At 45.5% G+C, this 16,473-nt stretch overlaps 1 protein-coding gene across 8 annotated transcripts in view; it reads left to right on the top strand.

Moving 5' to 3' along the window:
* Nucleotides 1-16,473, top strand: part of SYNRG (synergin gamma) — a 515,412-nt gene that overhangs the window by 84,411 nt on the left and 414,528 nt on the right. For all 8 annotated transcript variants that reach the window (XM_086954875.1, XM_086954876.1, XM_086954879.1 and 5 more), the window contains 3 exons: nt 3,281-3,405; nt 4,194-4,324; nt 8,021-8,126. In XM_086954875.1, the coding sequence (XP_086811001.1) occupies nt 3,281-3,405; nt 4,194-4,324; nt 8,021-8,126 (362 nt within the window). The remainder of the gene's footprint in view (nt 1-3,280; nt 3,406-4,193; nt 4,325-8,020; nt 8,127-16,473) is intronic.

Below are 16,473 nucleotides of genomic sequence, written 5' to 3' on the forward strand. Positions count from 1 at the left end.
CCCCTAACTACAGTTTTGTAGGCCTCCCAGAATGAGCAATTAGTCAACCGTCCCCGCTTTTCTCGGAAGTAGCAATCGGTGGTACGCACTAGCTCTCTTTGGGTAGTTGGGTCTCTCAATCGCCAGGCGCTAATCGGGGCGACCCTAGCCACATTACTTGGTCCGACTTCCAGTTGTAGCCAAATCGGCGAGTGATCAGACACACCTCTAGCCAGGTGACGTACTCCCTGAACAAACATCGCCTGCGACGCAGGCACTAACACATGGTCGATTCTAGAAAAAGAGTGGCGCCCTGCTGACACATGCGTGTACTCCAAGTCACCGGGGTGTCGAAGTCTCCACCCATCAACCATACCCGTTCCAGAAACAAAATCCGACAACCATCTGCTTGAGGGCAGTAACACACAGGAGGGGTACCTAGCCAGCTCCCCATCCATGACAGCATTAAAATCACCCCCTATTACCATGAAACCAATGGGCAGCGACAAAAGTAAGCTGCTCAGGTCGCGAAAGGTGTCTGTCTGCAGTGCGGGGGGGAACATATACAGAAAGGAACGTGATGGTCCTGCACTCCCAGAGTCCCGAGATGCCGACATAGCGGCCTCGATTTATCAGACCAGGTAGCTTGAATGGTGAACGGAAAGGAATTTTTTACAAGGATCCCCACCCCTCTGGAGCCCGCGGTAAAACCGGCATGTGCCACCAGTTTATATCCTTCTCTATGTAGCGCCATACATCTCTTCCCCATAAGATGTGTCTCCTGGAGCAGGACCACATCAGGCGACCAGCGTCTGATCAACTGCCCCACCATGGCACGTTTCATCTTGTCTCCCAAGCCATTCACGTTCCAACCGAGAATGGACACACCCAAGCCCAATCTAGCTGAAGCCATACTCATCCCCCGAGAATCCTGAAGCATTACGTGACATCCATTGCATACATTGGTCATAAACAATACACAAGTCAACAAACAAAAAACCCCACAACCCGACGCCCCCACCCTGCACCCCTGCATGCAACATATGCACATCCCCAACTAGCAGTGTGCCTGTCTTCCCCAAACCTAACTACAGAATCTAAACTTGGAAAACTGAGGAGGACCTTACAACAGGCCACCAACCTCCACTGTCCCAACTCGCATACAAACCCTATCAATAGTGTACCATAGGGAACCACAAAAATTGCTAGCAATGTCAATGGGGAAAAAAAGATCGCCCCAATCAAACCAGCGCCCCCGCCACTATAGTCCACTTGACACGCTCAAAGAAAAAAGGGGGGGGTCATTGTTCCTCGTTGCTCATCGGGGTGTCCCCCTCCGTGCCCCGCCCTTGGGCTTGATCCAGCCAGTCCGCTGCAGCAACAGGATGATCAAAAAAACAGGCTTTGCCGTCGCTCTATATCCGGAGGTGGGCAGGGAACAGCATAGAGTACTTGATTTCCGAGGCGCGCAACTGCCTTTTAATGTCCATGAATCCCTGCCGTTGTTTCTGGACTGCCTGGGTAAAGTCAGGGAAAAAGAGCAAAGAAGCGTTCTCGTATGCCAAAGGTCCGGAGGATCTTGCTGCCTGCAGGATAGTGTCTCGGTCTCGAAAGTTCAAAATTCGGACAATCGTAGGACGAGGAGGCGCCCCCGTCTTCGGGCGTCCCCAGGGACTCTGTGGGCTCTTTCCCCGGTGAAAAAGTTACTGAGTCCCTTGGGTTTTAGATGTTTCAGGATGAGAACCTCCAAGAACAGATCCGGGGCCTGTCCCTCCGATCTCTCCGGTACGCCAAGAATGCGAACGTTATTGCGCCTCGCTCGTCCCTCATATTCATCCAGCTTGTGGGCAAACTGAGTCCGAGACCTCTTCAGATCTCTCACCTCCCGCTGGAGTTCCGAAGCATCATCCGTGAGACTCGATATTTTGATCTCTAGTAACTTGACCTTCTCCGTGGTTTTGGTTAGGTCAGCTCGGATTAAGCCAACCTCGATAGTTACAGTGTCCAATTTGGAGTCCATCTTACCGAGGGAAGACTGGATCCCGGTAATCGCTGCCATCAAGTCTTTCAGTGTAGGGTCCGCCCCGGAGGAGTCACCCTCCTGGCCACTCACTTGGGCGCGTTTCTCGTCCACCGGGGAACCCTTGGAGAAACTATACTTTTCCAGTCTGTTGGACTGGACCGGTCTGGTAGTCCTCGATGTTTTTGGGGGTAGCCTGTCGGGGGTCCCCCCCTCGCCGCCATTATCGGTTTCTGTACGGGCCCCAACTTCGCTAACCGAGCTAGGCCTGAATATCGCAAAGTCAATCAATGCCAATTAATTGCCGGTTGCTCCGCAGCGGCAGGGGCGCACTGTGAGATAGTTTGAGAGGGGAACCCGGGTGCCCCGCAAATGCGACACGACTTCTGTGGAACGAGTGCCACCTCGCACTTCCGGTCCCACTCGCCGCTGTGGCGTGCCCAAAAATTCCAGACGATGCCGTTGAGTCATTGGAGCGCCCTAATCATTCGAAATTTCGACCAGTGGCTCAGGCGCCGGTCCCCCACTCGATGGTAGGGACTGAGCTCAGGATGATGTGCCGGTTGGCAAGTCAGGATGTGGCGGCCGGCGGAGCCGATGCTCAAGCGGCCATCTTGGTCGTTGGCGTGGCTCCTCCCTGCAATACCTCGTTTTAGTTACTAATGTAGACGTTTTCTGATTTATTAGAGCAGTGATTAGTATAAAGGCAGTTTACTACACATGAGTATCCACTTTACAGTGACCTCACTCTGCTCGGATTCTGTGAGCCATACGTTTTTATAATCCACATACCTCTTTCATTTTGTGTTGCTTTGTTTTTATAAAATGGTTTAAAAAAACTTACCATAGGTCAAATCCTCTCTCCTGTTTCATATTTGTAGACCATCTTCCAACCCCATCCATTCCTCAGAAGGTTATGCCACTTTCCTGTTCTGCCCTCTGATTACAGTAAACAGCCCTTTTCCGAAAGCCCTCCAGTAATCTCAGTACCATGTTATTCTCCGGTTCTCTCCATTGATCATGCGATCTTCTTCGGCCTCCTCTCATTGCACTTTACAGACCTCTTGCACTAACCCTTATCATCAAACACAATATACAGCTCTTGATACCTTTACCTTTAGCTAACAGCACATCACATTTTGTCTTTAAAACAGAATGCTCTAAATTGTCTAAAGCAGTTGGTTCCCATTTGTATATCTATCACAGCTTTCATTGGTCAATGAACAATTTAGAGGATCAGATGTTAAAGCGCTGACTGATCTTTATATATTTTCAATCAAGGTATGATGCCCATGCAACAGCAGCAGCAAGGGTTTCCAATGGTGTCGGTAATGTCCCCAGGCATGCAGGGCATGATGCAAATGAACTTTGGACCACAGATGCCTCCAGGATCAATGTCCATGCAGGTACATCCATCATTTCTTTCTTTTGGTCTGCTTGTCTATAGGTGCACCATTTTTTTGACACACTTTACCCACAATTCTGTGGTAGCCCTGTCTGATTCCATTCACCAAAATACTAATGATCCTGCAGTGAGTATGCTCGGCATTAAATGCCACGTGGAAGTTGGCGAATACAGGATATCCCCTGCCTCTCTTCCACTATTCTATTTCATTTGGCTTCATAGTGAGTGAACGTTAATCTTGTGCTGCTGTTTCGAAATCCTCCCTATGTACTGTTCAATAATGTGTATTATTCCAGTAATTGCAATGATGTGCATCTGTAAAAATGCATTGCTTCAGTGTCTAAAAGGTTTTGGCATTTGCTTCAGTAGACTATACAGTTTCATAGATGCTAAATACACTATTTTGATTATGTCAAAGTGCAGATTACATTTTTTTAGCATTCACATGTTTTTGCTTTGGCACCGTTCATGAACATGCTGTAGTAATTTTGCTGTATCTACTATTAATAGACTATTTAAATAGTGGCAGACAGGGACTCATTTATGATGACATGTGCAATCACATGTTTTAATAGGCATGTTTCATCAATATAGTGTAGCATGGTGAGTTTTGAAAGGGTCCGATGTACAGGCGTGTAGGCAGGTGTGATTTTTCACGCCCTTTGCTTCTATCCATTATTGTTTCTGAAAAGCGGACATTTTGTATTAAAATAAAACCCAAACAATTTTTAAAGAATGTTTTACAAGCTTCACAGATCTATATTACACTATTAAAACATTCTTTAACAGGGTGGCATGCAAATGGGATCCATGCAGGCTCCAGGCATGCCCTACATGGGACAGAGTCCTTACATGAGGATGCGCCAGCCAGCCCCTCAGTACTCCCAAGATATGCAGAAGCAGTTTGCAGAAGAGCAACAGTAAGTACTATTTGCCAATAATTTATTGAAGCTCGCCCTAAATAGTTTTTTTTTCTTCAGACCGTTTCTTTCAAATTGAGTCCAGGATCTTCTATTTATGAAGTTTTGTTGAATGTGGTTGGGCTTGCGTAGGGTAAAAATATCATTTTCTGGGATTGTTTGTACACCACACCAACATCACTACTCCTTCCTACATATTTATGTTATAAAGGGAAGCTGTTTGGTACATAGCAAATGTTGCTGAATATCATCTAAAAAAAGTCATTGTTCAGTTTCATGGGTATAAGGTCCATGTGCTTGGTTGCAGTTACAGCTTGGGTGCCTTTCCCTATTCGTAGCCATTGCCTGATTTGCCTGGCTGCTAATGTTTCTTTCTCAGTTTAATAACAGTTTGAGAAACAAAGTTCATGTTAGTTCACGCTTTGCTGTGTGTATGGCAATACATCAGGCATATTTGTTATGGAAAATGTGCTTTTCTAAACAATTACCAGTTTGGAAATCTGTGAATTTAGATATGGGATCTGAGCTCTTCTCCAGCTTGACCTTGCTTTACCTTCTCTTGACATACAGTTTGTATGATCTACACATTAACAGTTCTTACTCTCTGGTAATGTTCCACTGAGTCTTTCCTGGGTCTTCAAAAACTCTTATTTGTTTGTCTCCAGTGCATCTGCTGCGAGACTGTTCAACAGATGCATGATTACATTACCCTTGCCCATCCCATACTAATGCACATATATGTTTTTTCTTGGTCTTTTAAAACTTTTTTATCGCCCCATCCTGGAAGGCTGTCCAGGCTTTCATAACTTCTTATAGCTCGTGTGCAAACCAATAAACCTTGTTTGAATCATGGTCTCCTGCTGTGTGTACTCTTCCACTTCATAGCGTTTGCTTTTTTAGTGTTTGTGTTACGATCCGAGTGCTTGTGGTCAATAAGTAGGAACACTATTATCAAAGAGACCTCACAGATGTTGCGTACAGTGCAACTACTTTTCTATTGGCTGCATCATTTCTCTTGCACTTCTTACATCAGTTTCCCCTTGTGTAACCCAGTGGTTCTTAACCTTTTGACTTCTTAGGACCCTGACTGGATTACTATTGGAAACCAGGAACCCCTGGATTTATCAATTTCTACGATTCTAACTGCACAACAATACACAAAAATATAGAAACGCATTCTCAAATAATGAAGACTTTTGTATTATTCTCAATCCAATATAGGGAAAGCTATCAAATTGACAACTTTTTATTTGTATATACTTTATGAATATTAATTTTGATATTTAAATTTGTAAAACCTGAAGCAGATCTTCAGGGGTTCTTGTACCATAGCTTAAGAACCTCGGACGTAGGTAGTTTGAGTATAATCCAGTCACCCCTCACCTTATTGGTGACTATGAAACCCCCCTCTAATCTTGTGCAGCATATCTTCTATATCCTAGGTGCCCAATTTTGTAACTTTTGATACATTTCGCTGGCTATTTTTAATCCCTCACAAAGTATGAGCCACATGACCGATATTTCAATCAATTATAAATAGAATGTCATGCATCGTACAAAACCAAGAACTGATCCGACCAGCGTCGAACTAAGTTTACTAAACTATTTCTCTTTGAAATAGTTCAACTAGTTTCTGATAAGCAAATCCATGCTTGCAAGAACAGTTATTATTTAACCCGATTTCTAAGAACCTGTATTTGTTTTTTTTTTATTCACTCCAAGAGTTTACTTGTTTTAACCCTGTGCAAATAAAAACATGACTGACCTCTAATGGGTTCTACATAAATGTACTGCAGCATGATAAACTAATAGTGAAATACAAGAAAATATATACTAATAGGCAACAGTTTAGTTGAAGAACATACTGTTGTTGGGCAGCTGTTTGAAGTGATTGTGCTTTCCTGTGTAGCAGAGGAGGAACAACTTTTTAAATAGAACAATACAGTAAACTGGAGTCCTGCAGTTTGAGTAATATATTTTTTTTGTAATATGGTGTCCCTACCCAACATGCAAATATGCAGCCACTTATCAAAACACAAACCAGGAAGTAAGAAATACACAACCAATATATATTAGTCTTCGGATCTGAAAAGTTTGGTTAAAAAGCAGTGTAAATACACGCACAGGTTGAGGCTGATTTCTAAAAGACAAAATCTCCCGCTTCAACAGCCTCCATCTTGGACCGTCCAACTATGCGTTCTCATGCGTATAATTATGTGAAAGTGCCATTGGAAATGGTGAACGCTAACCAAAAATATATCTCAGCCTAGGAAATTATGCTTGGCCTTCACACTTCATCTGATACAATATGGGGTATGACTCCTGGAGAAACTACATTATCTCACTGAAGCCTCTGGATAAATAAAGACTTAAGAAATAGCAGCTGGATAGGCAGATAGGAATCGCTTTATTTATAGGGAACGTGGGTGACTCCTTATCACACGAAGTATGAAGTGGAAGGACTGAAGCATAGGAGACATGTTTCAACTTCCTGCAGAAGAGGTCTGGTTCCCTTTTGAAATTAGGAAAGCACAGTTTGTTTTGTTCATTTTCTGATTTTGGATGGGATTGACACTTTCAAAGCTATATCTTAAGGTTGGGTAACAGTAAATATCCCTTATTCATGAACAATATGTCCTATGAGATGAATGTGTGTTTTACTGATGTATGTTATTTTTAACGTTTGTAAGAGAATCGTGCCTGCAGTAAGGCTTTAAATAGTTTAGAGTATGGGAAGGAATTTATACGTGCTCAGAATATCTGGGGAAATTGTCTACGTGGTATGGTACTAATGGAATGGAAACCACTGCATTCTTAAATTATCGAAATTTCATGATGTTCAACAAGCAGTCCAAAAAATTGTAACTATCCCTCCGAGTATCTAGACTCATTAAGTACCAAGTTAGGTTGTTAAGCTGAATGCCCACAGCTGCGATCATCCCTTCTGAGGTGAATAGAATGAGTAACTTTAGGTTGGTTTGAAAAACCTAATATTGAAGTGTCAGTAGACCATTACATTTGTGATCAATGACCGACATTTGTTGTGAAATCAAAAAGAGGTTTAGCAACTGTTGCTCCAATCTTGAAAAGATTGGCATAGGGCATAGTATATTCGGAACTGTGCTTTCAGTGGACTCAATTTTTCACTTGGAAAGACCAATTGGACAGCTGTTGGGCACCATTTGGAGGGGAAACAGAGATTTGCATCATATAGGCTTGTTGGAGGTTGTCCAAAATATATTTTTGGGTATTCAATTTTGACTTAGTTTTCATGAAGTCATGATTGATGGGGACAACCCCTCAAACTAGTTCCCTATGTGCTAGTTAACACTTGACAGATATTCATTGTGTAAAGGGTACTACAGTTTAATTGCCAGTGAGGATTGGCATAGGATAGTTATCGCTATTTTGAAGGCAAAATGGGAGAGGGCACTCCCTGTACCATGCTGCAGATGGCATTGTAGAATCGTGCTCTGTCTTGTAGTTTTCGTTCTATGTGACAAGCTTATTTCAGTTTTAGCCAATTGAAGAGGCTCAAAAACTTGTTCCTGAGCATTCGCATGCCATTGGTCAGGCAGTGTCAAATACATTTTTCTTAATTTTTGCTAGCTGTTCACGGCAGTCAGTACACATACATACAAAACTAATGAATGACGATGTGATTATTTTAATTTTGTATATTGTCTTCTACTTTAGGAAACGATTTGAACAGCAGCAAAAAATGTTGGAGGAGGATAGAAAACGGCGCCAATTTGAAGAGCAAAAGCAGAAGTTACGACTCTTAAGCAGTGTGAAGCCCAAGGTATTTTCTTAATTATAAATGATGCCTGCTTTTGTTTCTGTACCCCTCTGTGTTATGAATCTGTTAAGTAGCAATGTGGCAACTACAGCAGCCACCGAATACTTGGTCAAGCAGGTTTCTTTTATTTGGCAGACAATAGGTAGGATGTTTAGTTGCTAGGGATGAAGTCCGTTTATCAGTGCTTGGCAGAAAGGAATGGGCGTTGGCAGCACAATATTGCAGCAATGACAAAATCACTGAAGTGGTTCAACTCCTATTCAACAAACCAATTCCAGTTTGTAAAGATTGGAAACGCTCTCCTTCGAAACCCACTCCTGCTCTATTTGTCGTACCTGAGGGGTCTTAATTTGTCCCTTAATTCTTGAAACTTTGAGTGGCGTTTTGCTGAGTCATTGGATCTCTTGTAATCCGGAAAAAATAACTTTCAACCAACTAGTCTAACCCGTTATCAACCTTGAGGCTTTTTCAGTGGCTATTACCACTGTGACTCTCTTGGGTTTACCTTAGTATCCATGCTACATCTTGACTCTCATATCATGGTCATGGTTAAGGGTGCTTGACATCACTGTAGTGCATCATTTATATCCAGCTCTAGCCTTGAGGTAGTAGCACAGTATTTTACCATTAGTTGCTGAGAATATGATGATGCTCTCCATGCTGGAGGTCCCAAAATGATTCTAGCACCTTTTAAAGCTGTTTTACATTCCACGGTGCATGTTGTGGCATGTTCCTGTAAGTGCTTTATTCCAATGGCTGTTCAGAAGCCCACTGCACTTACAAAACTGCTTACATCATCTATATAATCCTAGGCATGTATTGCTCAAAATGTAAAACATTTTGATGACCAAGATTTAAGAAGCAAAAATGACTGTGCAGTGAAAACTGCACTTTTGAAAGTAAAGTAGCCGAAGCTGTTCATTTTCAGAAATAATCACTATTTCTGGAATGCCCTCCCAGCTCACAGAGTTTTACATTTTACATCTTGTTCAAAAGAAGTCTCAAAACAGGATTAGCTCTTCTCTGTTGAAAAAACTGATGGGCATATCTTTTGATGACTCTCTTAATGACAATAAATGGTATACACCAGAATATTTTCACAAATGCAGTTGTTTTTTGGTTGAGTCTTTCCGACACAACTCAACTCAATAATATTGATCTTAAAGTCCAACTTTAGCAATAGTTATTGATGGCTGTTGTTTCCCAGTGTGTCTGATGGTATTTTCTTTTCCTCTGTCTTCAAATCTCTATATCTCCTGTATTATAAAATATGGTGATTTCTCTTCTTACAACTGCTCCTTCAGGAGTATTCTGATATCTATATTTGTACTTGCTGTAAATTGTAAAGTACTTCGATAAGCCTCCTGTGGCATAGTTCACTCTATATAAAAACGGAATAAATAAAATACCACAGTTAGGTACTCTGTGAACAGGCGTATAGCTCCCTAATAGTAATGTTATTTAATTTAAATGATTGTTATTGATAATTAAATATATAGATGGCAACAGAATAAATGTGTGTATATCTAATGTTAATGCATTGTCTCTAATTATCTTAAGAACTTTAGCTTAATCCCTTTTGGGTCATCCTCTTCCCCTACTAAGTAATCCCCTACCTTGTACCAAGGTCTCAACAAGTCCTTTTAAGCACATATCTTAAGAGGAAATACAGAACTGTTCTGCTGCACCTAGTTTACTGCAATGCTAAGTCATTACAGAGACTGTGGTTTTTGACCTTTTGGACTCAAAAACATGGATGTAGAAATGTATAAAATATCTGCTTGTCCTAGGACATGATGCTTCAGATATCTACTTGTCCTTTTTAAAAGCCAGCTTGTTCCCTTGGGAGCCACTAGGTGAAAAGTTATGGCTGTGTTTTCATTATGTCCTCATTCTGACAACCTCTTTGATTATTCAAGGATCTGAATGTTAGCAAGGCTCTGATATGGCCACCTTTCTGCAACTTTACATACTACGCGGGCTGTAAATGGGCGGCATGCAGTAATTTCAGGGTTGGAATCCCTTGTGACCTTTTGCACATCCACCAACTTTTCTCCCGTCGCTTCAGACACTGAAAATTGTTTGAATTTACTTCTGATAAAGGCAGGTGTAAAACTTTATCCAGAGTGGGGGGAAAGATGCGTAAGGAAAGGGAATTTGCTGTTACTCACCATATTTTTGTACATGTAAATTTACTCATGCAAAAATGTAGTTCACAAACGTTTGCTATGAGTACAGGTTCCAGGCGCACTTCTGTAAACTTAAGAATTCCTGAAAGTTGTAAATCTGCACCAATGCAGTACATAAACCTGTGGGTGCACCTTTTTGCCTTTTTTTTTAACTTTCTTTAACAACTCGGTCACTGGTTTATAACTAAGTAGGTTAATTTTAAAAACCTGTACCTTGCCTAGCTGTGGCTCAGAGTAGTTCTACTATTTCCATGTCCTTCTATTTAGTTCTTCAGAGAGCCTCAGGTGGGTAGTCCATTAGAGAGCACGTTGATAAGTATGAAAAAATATATAATAGAGTAGATGATCAAACTATTCATTAGAGTTTACTCTGGAGCCTTCAAAGAGTCAGTTGAGAGCCTCTGGTTCATTAAAACGAATCTTAAATCTACGTATTTCCTGATATTGCTGGTCCTCTTAATTGTGACCTGCAGATGTTGTTTCTGGTTTTATAGTACCCTTATGATATTGAGAAAATGAAAAGTTTAACAAGTCACGCCTCTCTCAGCACAGCAGCCCCCGTATCCTGAAATGGCCAACACAACATTTCTCTTCATGTTGCGGCCAGCCAATCATAGCGTAATCTCCTGCAGGAATTCATAATAGCGTTTCTATTCCTGCTGGAGCGATTGCCGTCGGTGGGGATAAAAAATTCCTATCTGTCAATCAGATCGCTCTATTATTTGAAGTTGCAGGACTCTTGTTTGAGTCCCATGATACAAACCATTCAGATTTACGAAGCTTTGAAGCTTAATTTCTGAACGGATTTACACCAAATAACAAACCACACTTTGTGGACCAAGATCTAATTTTCTGCCAAATTTGGTGTAATTCCCGTCCAGTTGTTATCACTGTATCGCTGTTCAATTGTCCTATGGAAAATTGCATGGGGAAGTAGCGTTTTGTGACCTCCCACTTTTTTCTCTGCAGCCTCTTAATGGATCACTCAAACTTTCCAGGAAGGAGCTGAAGTGCATGAACAATTTTTTGGGGAAAGTGTTGTGAAGATGGGGGCGCTAGAGGGCGCCAGGCAAGATGGCCGCACATACGTGAGGCTCCGCCAAGACCGTGAAATATCCTTAATTTATCCTGCGATTCCAGCTTCTACACCTTCCCACCCTGACGGGTATCCATAGCTGCTGCGGAGCGGTGAGCGGAGAGGTGTCCTGCAGCCACTGAGCGGGACGCTGACCGTCTTTTCTGGCGGAGCGGCGCCGTGGCTGGCTCTGAAGGCGGGAAGCGGTGCGGCCTGAGACCGGCGGCAGGCTAGCGGAATTACTGTGCTCCCCTCGCTACACGGGGACGGACGAGGTGCCGGTGCCAAGAGCTGGGGTCCGTGGGAGAAGGCCCGGACGCGGAACAGTGGAGCGAGCGTGTCGAGGCCTGGAGCTCGGCCCAGCTGGGAGCGGTGAGTGCGGCGGGGCGCTACGCAAGCCCGGGGCTGCGGAGGTGACTCCGGACCGCGTTAGGCCGCGCTGGGCGAGCCTCGACTGGCGGGGACGCGGGCGGGACGGCCACGCCGACAGTGGGATATTGGGGAGCACACTCCTGGACGCTGCACATGAGTTGGGGGTCGCTGCCTACACTACGGGCTGCTGAGTGCGCTGCTACGAGGCCTGGAGGTGAGGCCTTGGCTGCCATTGCACAGAGCTTTGGATCCCAGACAGAGGTCACATTTTGAAAGCGGCCGGTGTGATCTGGCGGGTTCTGGCTACCCTGTTCTTTGCATTGAAGGCCCTGCACAGAGCGGGACGCTAGGGTATTGCCCTTGAACTATAACTGCTGGACTGGTCGCAGGACCTAGAGACACAAGATGGGCTGGCCTGAGCGTAACCAGCCCAAGCTCAACTTTGATGCGAAGAAAACAGCATTATCCAACTCGCAGGGGCCGGCGGACAATGACCCCCCTGGGGCGGTTGGGGGCACCCCTAACCTCGAGGCCACTTTAATGACGATGCAAAAGACACTCCAATCGATAGAAGGCACCATGGAATCGGTTAACCATAGGTTGGACCACATGGCAACGCAGTTTGACCGGCAGAACGAACGCATGGGCGAGGTGGAGCTGAGGGTGTCCGCCACTGAGGATGGGCTGGCCACGGTGACCACGGAAGTGTTTAATATGGAGCGGGTGTTGGCGGTCATACAGGCTAAGAATGAGGAATTGGAAGGGAGGTCCAGACGCAACAACATCCGCGTCACAGGCCTGCCGGAATCAATGAATGTGGGCAGAATGGAGGACTTTATGGAGCGTATGCTGGTGGATATTTTTGGGGCTGACACGCTATCGAAGGTGTTCAACGTGGAACGCGCGCACCGCTCCTTGGCGAAGAGACCAGTACCGGGGGCGCAGCCTCGACCTATCATTGCCCGCATTCTCAATTACAGGGACCGCGATGTTATCTTGCGCCTTGCCCGGGAAAAAGGGACTGTGGAGTATCAGGGTAATAAGTTGGAATTTTATCCGGATTTCACTGTTGCGGTGCAAACAGAGCGTAAGGAGTTCGCTTCAGTAAAACAGCTTCTACGAGCCGAAAATGTTCCTTACGCCATGCTGTACCCGGCTAGACTTCGGATTGGGCCTCCCTCAGATAACAAGATTTTTGCCTCTCCTAAGGCAGCCATGGACTACGCCAAGAAACAGAAAAAACGTAAAAGGGATTCCAACATGGCGCCGGACGGCGAGGACGCTCTGCAGGAGGAGGTGGCGTAAGTGTGCTCACGATTGGTCCTTGCTAATGGCGGACGATCACGGACTGTTGCACAGCTTCCTGATGATGAGTAGGCCCAATCTTGACATGCTAGGACACTGATTGTGTGACACTCCCCTTTATCAGCGAGCACCTATATCTATATTGTGGTTTGGGTTTACTGAGACTAGATGATTCCGCATTCCTTTTGTTGCATTTCCAATAGCCTGGGTCTCATGGGCCGATTTGCGCAGGGGGGTGACTGCGTCAGGGTGGGCCTGCATTGTGCCATTAAGTCCGCAGCTGAACTATCTGTGGGTTCTCAAGCACTGTGTTGAAGCGCACTACTTTTTGTCATGTACTGCGAAGGGAGGGCGATGGGGATGAAGCTCTTCTTCTGACAGTGATTGAGGGTTGTTACACACTGCAATTCAGGCTCTTTTTGCTGCTGTCGGGTGGGGGGGAGGGGGGTGGGATGCTCACATATGTTCACGGTCTGCTCTTCGTTAGCTCGCTAGCGAGAGCTGGGCGACTCTGCGCCCCCGTCATAAGGGAGATCCCTACACATTAATGGTTGATTTGTTGGGGCTTTGGGGTTTCTGGGGGAGGGGACAGCTTTGGCAGGTTTGGGGTGCTGAAGTGGGTGGTGGGGGGTTGTTGGGACTTCGGTTTTTGAGCGTCAGGACGATTTGTGCTCTATATTTTGATCCGGGGTTGGGTGGGGCGGAAATGAACTTGAGTCATGTTTGGTTGCTGGGGGACGATAAATGTACTATGAGTGGGGCACTGCACCTTTTCAAATGCTCTCAGGCTATACTTGGGTTCTGGATTCATGAACAGGGGGGCTAAGCTGACCTACATTACCTGGAATGTGAGGGGACTAAATCGTCCACAGAAAACTAGGCAGATGCTGGCCTTTCTAAACAGGCACACGTGGCTTTCATACAGGAGACTCACCTACGGGGAAGGGCGGCTGAAACAGTGGGCAGGTACTCGGCTGGCCTCCGACTATTCAGCATATGCTCGAGGGGTCATGATTTTGATCAAGAAAAATGTGCCCTTTGTCTCAATACACGAGGAAATAGATGAGGAGGGTCGTTATATTATTCTACATGGTAGGCTATGTGGTACGCTGGTTACGCTCATCAATGTCTATGGCCCCAATGCTGATGACCCCGACTTCTATGTCCGTTTGTGGAATAAGGTCTATCTGTTGCCACCGTCGGCTATAATCTGTGGGGGGGATTTCAATGTCACTTTGGATGGAGTATTAGACAGGAAACAGGATAGACCGTCTGTCCGCTCACGGATGATGAATGGGCTGAATGTTGTTCCATGACTGGAAGCTTTGTGGCCAACGGCAACTTTCGCCTGATACACTATGTTTCTACATCAATGGTACTACACCCCAATGCAGCTGGTGAGGTTTGGTCTGCGAGAGACGTCTCAGTGTGTTCGATGCGGGGCGGATGGGGCGGACTTTGTACACTTGGCCTGGGGCTGTGCACAGGTGTATGATTTCTGGATTGCTGTGACAGATGCCCTATCTAAAATGACATCGGTTGAGGTTCCGCTTGATATCCGTCTCTGCCTGTTGGGTATTGCATCGGGAGTGCCTGCTAAGGTGAGACGATTGCTACTATTGGCATTACAGATTGCTAAACGTAGAGTAGCTATGGCCTGGGGAGGGAGGCGCGCACCGGAGATATGATTGTGGCTGCAGGACATGGCGTATTGTAGGGATCAACTGGTATGCTATCATGAGGGGCTCCCTGCAAATTCGCGCCCTCGCGATATTTGGAGCCCATTTACGGCGTACATCTTTGGATACAGACGGAAGCTCTAGCAGTGTGCCTGATGGCTCCCTGATAGGGGAAGACGGTTCGGGGTAAATTGGCGCTGGGGGGACCACTGTAGAGGCGTGATGAATATAGGTTGCACTTTCTCTAATTTACGGACTATCGTTGGCTGCCTCCCTGTGGAGTCGTGGGGCAGGGTGGATGTATGGTGCCGCCATGCTTGGCGAGCAGTTGTTAATAAATGGGTGCCTTTGAGATGCGGTTCCTTGAAGTCCTACACAGCTAAATGGTGTATGATGCTCGCTCTGAACCCTAAAGTATTATGTGCAGTTACTGGAACCTGACTCGCGGGGTGTGGGGTGGTGGGTGGTTGGGATGTTGAATTGTTAACTGTATAAAACATAAAATGAGACCACATCTCTTGTGTACATTGATGTTGTAAGATGCAAGTAACACCTGAAGAGCGGAAGGACACTATCTTTGCATTTCCATTATGGACTGTTCGATATGGCGATATATTTGTTTCTTTTTCATCACCACCAAGTTGACCGGCCCTGCCAATGGGTTGTAGGCTGGTTGCTGTGTACTTGTAATCTTTGCAATGAAGGTCTACCAAAAAAAAAAAAAAAAAAGTGTTGTGAAGATTTATCACACTGCGCCAAAGTTATTAGCAAAGGGATTCACCTTCTGGGTTTTGGAGAATAGTGGGCCATGGTGCAAAGTACTACCAGCAGTTCATCTGTACCTGCTCAGGTTTTGCCAGGGGCAGGGTGCTACAGAGAAGGAGAACCGGCTCATAAGGGGGACTTGGGGACAGTACAACAGCTCCCAAACGGCAGCTTGGATCGTGAGGGGCCTTGGCGCAAGGGGAACAGCCGGATATTTGGTCCCCAGATAGGGCTGGCGGCTCTGGTGCAGAGTTGTTAGGTCGGTTGGGCCGGATGAACAAAGTTTATCCTCGCAGTTAGCGAGATACACCTGGCAGTGGCAAAATTAGGACCGCTGGGCCACTCACAAAATGAGTCTCAGTGATGCTGACGTCCCTCGATGGCTGCTTGATTGTGGTGCAGTGAGAATCTGAACTGGACCCTCACTGTTGGTGCTTGGTGCTGGGCGTCCGTTACCCCGGGGATTGGTGCTGCATGGCTCTGGTGGGTCCTGGTGTCTTCACACTCGTAGGGAGACATATCTGACCCTCCCGAGCACGGCCGGTAAGCTGCAAGGCGGTGGCCTGGACTCTACTTGTCGGTGCCTGCGTACTGCAGGGGAGTAGCTCCTGTATGCCAAGGGAGTCTTAGGTGATTTTCAAAGGACTGGCAGGCTTTGGTAGGTCTCCAGCTTGCCGGACGAGTCACTATTATGACTGTCGAGAGTTGTGAGCAGGCAGGGATTCACCCCAAAAAGTCTGCAGCTCTCCTGTTGATCTTGTCTGGCAGTAACTCTTTCTCCTTCTTCTCTTGATCCATCGAATCTGAGTTCTTTGGTTAAGGGGTGCCACCTAAATACTCAATTTAGGGGCCTTAAGGAGAGTGACAGTGGGCTGACTATCTTTAGGGTGTCAACATCCTTGATATGACCACTTCTTGTGAGAAGTGGGCATAACCCTGACCCTAGAAGTGCTGGTTTACGTTGG

Source organism: Lissotriton vulgaris, chromosome 2_1 (genome assembly GCF_964263255.1).
Source record: "Lissotriton vulgaris chromosome 2_1, aLisVul1.2, whole genome shotgun sequence".
NCBI lineage: Eukaryota > Metazoa > Chordata > Amphibia > Caudata > Salamandridae > Lissotriton > Lissotriton vulgaris.